This window comes from Camelina sativa, chromosome 9, assembly GCF_030686135.1.
Source record: "Camelina sativa cultivar CO46 ecotype springtype chromosome 9, ASM3068613v1".
NCBI lineage: Eukaryota > Viridiplantae > Streptophyta > Magnoliopsida > Brassicales > Brassicaceae > Camelina > Camelina sativa.
This window is the reverse complement of record NC_141888.1, coordinates 32,070,654-32,076,653: the sequence shown is the minus strand read 5'-3', so window position 1 is coordinate 32,076,653 and position 6,000 is coordinate 32,070,654. Positions and strand designations below refer to the sequence as shown.

Genomic DNA, 6,000 nt, shown 5'->3' with positions numbered 1-6,000 from the left:
ATAATAAATAAGTATGGTACAGTGAATAAATAATATGGTTGCAACTATTAATGAACAAGGATTTCTAAGCACCACCAAATTTTTTTTTTTTTTTTGTTTCCCAAGTCATCCACCCTCATTCCTAACCAAACTTACATTAATGTTCTTTCTTCAAAAATAGGAAAACAACATCTATTGTGATGACCACATTAACCACTGTCTCTGTCTGCATAAATTACCTAAAATCTGAATGAGAGAACCAACCATATTTTCCATTTTATGTGAACTCTTGAATGAAATTTTTTTTTAAACGACAGAGCCTGTAAAAACCCAATAAAGAAAGATTTTCTATTTATTTGGGAAAGGATAATTTAGTAAATTATAACTATATATATTTGCTTCTTTCTTTCTTAAATGAGTTGGCCAATCATTTTATTCATTCAATTTCTCCCACTTCTACAACAAAAGAAAAAAAAAAAAAAGCCACGTGGCAGCCAAGTCGGATAAAACGAACCCAACAAGATGAAAACACGTGTCAATTTCGATTTAATGAGTCCACCCACCTTCCTCGGGCCCCACGTCCCTCTTCTTTACAGCCCGTTGATAAAGGCAGCTTTTAATTACTCTCTCTCTCTCTCTCTGCTTTGCCTTTTTCTTTATTGGTTTTTTTTTTTTTTCTTTCCTCTACTTCTTCAACAAATTCTCACTGTTCTTTAAAAGCTACTACGAACCTACCAAGAAGAAGACGAAGAAGAAGAAGCTCGTGTCCCTCTTACTCTTTTTTCTTTGTTCTTCGGTGGAGTTTTTTTTTTCTCTCGCCTGAGCTTCAACATTTCTTCCCTTGAGAAAAAGCTTTACCCGGAAGATAATTATTTCCAGGTAAAATTGTTTTTGTTCCTCATTTTTTAGTAACTTTTCTCATTCTCAGATCGAAACTGTACTAATAGCTCAAATTTTTAGACTTTTGCTTAACATTACCCCTAGTGTTAATTCCACTCATTTTAAAAAAAATTCTTTAATTTTCTTCAGTTACTTGCTTCGTCTACTTGATTTTTTTTTTCATCTTGTTTTTGTGTTTTTTTTTTTTTCTTCTTCTTCTGAATTAGCTCCGTTGGTCACAAATGTAGCCGTTGTTTCTTATTTTTTTTTTGTTATCTTCTTGTACTCAATCTAAAAACCTGAATACGAACAAAAAAAAAGTTTTTTTTTTTTGAGCTGTACTATTTCTTTTGTTGTCGTTGCTGTTGTTGTTGTTCATCTGTTTTTTTTTTTGTTTTCTTTCTATTTTCTCAGCTCAAAAAACTCAAAAAATGGAGCTCTTCCGCAACTAAAATCTGTACAACGGAGAAGTGTGGGTCGACGAAAAGATGTATAAAGCACTGATTTTTACAGTCTTGTTGGTGTCGGTGGTGTTGGTGACGACTCCGGTGAGATCTCTAGACCCGCCTTTAAACGACGACGTTTTGGGTCTCATTGTCTTCAAAGCCGATTTACGAGATCCAGAGCAAAAGCTAGCTTCTTGGAACGAAGATGACTACACTCCTTGTAGCTGGACCGGAGTCAAATGTCATCCCAGAACCAATCGTGTCACTGAGCTAACCCTAGATGGCTTCTCTCTCTCTGGTCGAATTGGTCGTGGGTTACTTCAGCTTCAGTTTCTTCATAAGCTCTCTCTCTCCAACAACAATCTCACCGGAGTCATTAACCCTAATTTTCTGCTGAGCCTTGTTAACCTTAAAGTTGTCGACTTGAGCAGCAATGCGTTGTCTGGTTCGCTACCTGATGAGTTTTTCAAGCAATGTGGGTCGTTAAGAGTTTTGTCTTTAGCCAAGAACAAGCTTACTGGGAAGATTCCGGTTAGTATAAGCTCGTGCTCGTCTCTTGCTTCTTTAAACTTGTCTTCGAATCGTTTCTCTGGTTCTATGCCTTCTGGGGTTTGGTCTTTGAACACTCTAAGATCGCTTGATTTGTCGAGGAATGAGTTAGAGGGAGAGTTTCCTGATAAGATAGACAGATTGAACAACTTGCGTTCTCTTGATTTGAGTAGAAACCGTTTGTCTGGTCCTATTCCTAGCGAAATTGGGAGCTGTATGCTGCTCAAGACTATTGATCTTAGTGATAACTCTCTATCTGGGAGCTTACCTGATACATTTCAGCAGCTCAGTTTGTGTTATTCTCTCAACTTGGGAAAGAATGCGTTAGAAGGGGAAGTTCCAAAGTGGATTGGTGAAATGAGGAGTCTTGAGAGTTTGGATCTTTCTATGAACAAGTTTTCAGGGCAGGTTCCAGACTCCATAGGCAACCTTCTAGCACTGAAAGTTCTGAACTTTTCTGGGAATGGGCTTATTGGTAGCTTGCCGGACTCAACAGCTAACTGTATCAACCTCTTGGCCTTAGATCTTAGTGGGAACTCTCTGACTGGAAAGCTTCCGATGTGGATATTTCAAGATGGTTCTCGTGATGTTTCTGCGTTAAAGAATGATAACTCCACTGGAGGTATCAAGAAGATCCAGGTGTTGGATCTCTCCCACAATTCCTTCTCTGGCGAGATTGGAGATGGTCTAGGAGATCTTAGAGACTTGGAGGGTTTGCATCTGTCCAGAAACTCTCTTACCGGCCCCATCCCCAGTACCATTGGGGAACTAAAGCACTTGAGCGTCCTTGATTTGAGTCACAATCAGCTTAATGGAACGATTCCTCGAGAAACAGGTGGAGCTGTGTCTTTGGAGGAGTTGAGACTAGACAATAACTTGTTGGACGGAAGTATTCCACCTTCCATCAAGAATTGCAGTCCCCTTCGGTCTTTGTAAGTCTCTTTTGCTTGAAGTTGCATTCAGCTAAAAGATTTTCCCATTAAAGATTCTGTCTTTACAGTATTATGTTTCATGCTTCTTTCCACAGGATCCTGTCACATAACAAGCTGCTAGGCTCAATTCCACGCGAACTCGCAAAACTCACAAAGCTCGAAGAAGTCGACATATCATTTAATGAACTGACCGGAACGCTTCCTAAACAGTTGGCTAATCTCGGCTATCTTCACACCTTCAACATGTCTCATAACCATCTCTTTGGGGAGCTACCTGCAGGTGGGATCTTCAACGGATTGCCTCCGAGTTCAGTATCAGGAAACACGGGAATTTGCGGTGCTGTTGTCAATAACTCTTGTCCCGCTGTTGCCCCTAAACCGATTGTGTTGAATCCTAATTCAACTATCGATCCTTCCTCGGGTGAAGTAATGCCTGCTGGTGCTGGTCACAAAAGAATACTCCTTAGTATATCTTCTTTAATAGCCATTAGTGCTGCTGCAGCCATTGTGGTTGGTGTAATAGCCATCACAGTGCTTAATCTGAGAGTGCGCGCATCAACAGTTTCAAGATCAGCTGTACCGCTTACGTTCTCAGGCGGAGATGACTTCAGCCGATCTCCCACTACTGATAGCAACTCAGGGAAGCTTGTGATGTTCTCAGGTGAACCTGATTTCAGCACGGGAACACATGCTCTGCTTAACAAAGACTGTGAGCTCGGCCGAGGTGGATTTGGAGCAGTGTACAGAACAGTTATCAGAGATGGCTATCCCGTGGCTATCAAGAAGCTCACTGTCTCGAGTCTCGTCAAGTCTCAGGAAGAATTCGAAAGAGAGGTCAAGAAACTTGGGAAACTCAGGCATTCAAATCTGGTTAAACTCGAAGGTTATTACTGGACAACATCTCTTCAGCTTCTTATCTATGAGTTTCTCTCTGGTGGGAGTTTATATAAACACTTACACGAAGCACCAGGAGGTAGTAGCTCGCTTTCTTGGAATGACCGGTTCAACGTCATCCTCGGTACAGCCAAATGCTTAGCCTATTTGCACCAATCAAACGTCATCCACTACAACATCAAATCGAGCAACGTGTTGCTAGACAGCTCTGGTGAGCCTAAAGTTGGAGACTACGGATTAGCAAGGCTATTACCCATGCTAGATAGGTACGTTCTGAGCAGCAAGATACAGAGTGCCTTGGGATACATGGCTCCAGAGTTTGCTTGTAGAACAGTGAAAATAACAGAGAAATGCGATGTTTATGGATTCGGAGTCTTGGTTCTTGAAGTGGTTACAGGTAAAAAGCCTGTGGAGTATATGGAAGATGATGTTGTGGTTCTGTGTGATATGGTGAGAGAAGCTCTTGAAGATGGAAGAGCAGATGAATGTATTGATCCGAGGCTGCAAGGGAAGTTCCCGGTAGAAGAAGCGATTGCAGTGATAAAACTAGGGCTTATTTGCACTTCTCAGGTTCCATCTAGTAGACCACACATGGGAGAAGCTGTTAACATATTGAGGATGATCAGATGCCCTTCTGGGAGCTCAGATGAGTTGGGTTCGAGTTGAAAAAATCAAAACTAACATGTTCTTTCACTACCAAGTTCCGGCGAAGAGGAATCCGGTTTGTTCTTTTGGTTTGTAAGAGTCTAAGAGAGATCATTGTCTGTGTTTGTTTTTTTTGATAAATCTCCTAAGTTTTATGTTTTGTGTCTTTTAGTTTCAGTTTATCTGTTTTTAGCTTCCTCTGTTTATTGTTCTTAACATTCTAGTGTTTTATCGGATTTGTCTTCACCGGGTTCCATAATTTGGGACTCTTTTGTTAAAATCTTTAATTGTTATGAAAGAAAAATGTAGTATTCATTTCAGGTTTCAACCTTAGCAGTCATATAGAAGATAAAGTTTCTTGTGAGACAAACAAAAGAAGCTTAGGGCTAAGAACATCAAGAATCAAGAAAGAGCTATATAATACTCCCAAAAACTTCAAGAAGCTTCATTTGTTGCAACCATGTGCATGGGACTCTGTGAAAACTCATCAATTAGTCTCTTCTGATCTTTATTGGATTATGGGAATCGAGGAAACGTCTCAAGAATCGGTAATTAAAATAGTACATTATTTGCTTTGGCTTTTAGAGTAATTACTAACAGAAGAACCCTAGTTTCAATGGCCAATAAAAGAGGAATTGAGCATGCCCTGTCTGAAACAGACCACGTTTTTCTCTCTCGGAGTTGGGAAAGAAGAAATTAATACGACAGTGGAAGTATAAATTTATCGTTTCAATAAAAGAATAGAAGACAACGATGAACTAACTAAATTCACATCGTCCGAATCAAAAACCGAGCCTGGTGCAAAATTTCTAAGTACTTTTTAATTCACAACTTAATTCTTCATTGGAAAAATAAACGATTGCATTAAATTGAGATGGCATCTAACGGTTTGACACTTTCTAAGCCATAATTGCTAACCTTTTCTCATTTCAAATGGAACCTGAAAGAAAAAAAAAAAAAAAAAAAAAAACTTAGGAGTTAGGAGTCAATTTCTTACTATTTGTGGGACAAGAAAACAATAGACACGGTTTGAACTTTTGAGTTTTTTTTTTTTTTACATGTTTATACTATGTGCAATCTTTTATTGAAAAAAAAAACACAAACTAACTTCTAATATGTAACAGCATAACCGGTCCAAGGATAATTTTTTTTTTTTTTTGACGAACTCCGGTCCAAGGATAATTATAGGTTCCAAAACAATTATTTTTTTTTTGTTCCATTTGAAAGAGAAAAGATTCAAACTCATAGGTCAATTTGCAGAACTCGGAGTTGCTCGTAGATAAATGAGAGGATATGTTCCGGAATGTATGGTCAACGAGAACTCCACAAGTATAAGTGTTAGTAAGCTTGGGAGTTGATGGCAGCACTAGCACCGATTCCTTTCTTTCTTTCTACTCGTAGAGGGTGATGGTGCCAAGTCAAAGTAATCGTTTTCATCACTTCATGAGTGTTTTGATTCATAAGCATTGAAATTGAGCCAATCATAGAATAATAATATACGAATGAGCATACAAACACAAACCGTAGCCTAGAGGAACAAAGGTCTATTATACCGTCCTTATTTAAACACAGGCCTTAAAACTCAAATCCATTCTCGACAGATTCACGCGGCAAAGAGCTGTAATGATCCAATAATACATACAATCATCACAATTATATTCAGTCCCACGTTGTTG

At 39.0% G+C, this 6,000-nt stretch overlaps 1 protein-coding gene across 1 annotated transcript; it reads left to right on the top strand.

Annotated features, from left to right (window-relative positions):
* Positions 1 to 401: 401 nt before the first annotated feature.
* On the top strand, positions 402 to 4,628 carry LOC104712299 (putative LRR receptor-like serine/threonine-protein kinase IRK). Its single transcript, XM_087466641.1, has 3 exons — positions 402 to 858; positions 1,273 to 2,785; positions 2,881 to 4,628. The coding sequence occupies exons 2-3, from the start codon at positions 1,347 to 1,349 to the stop codon at positions 4,343 to 4,345; spliced, it is 2,904 nt and encodes a 967-aa protein (XP_087322767.1). The 5' UTR covers positions 402 to 858; positions 1,273 to 1,346; the 3' UTR covers positions 4,346 to 4,628.
* Positions 4,629 to 6,000: the final 1,372 nt, after the last annotated feature.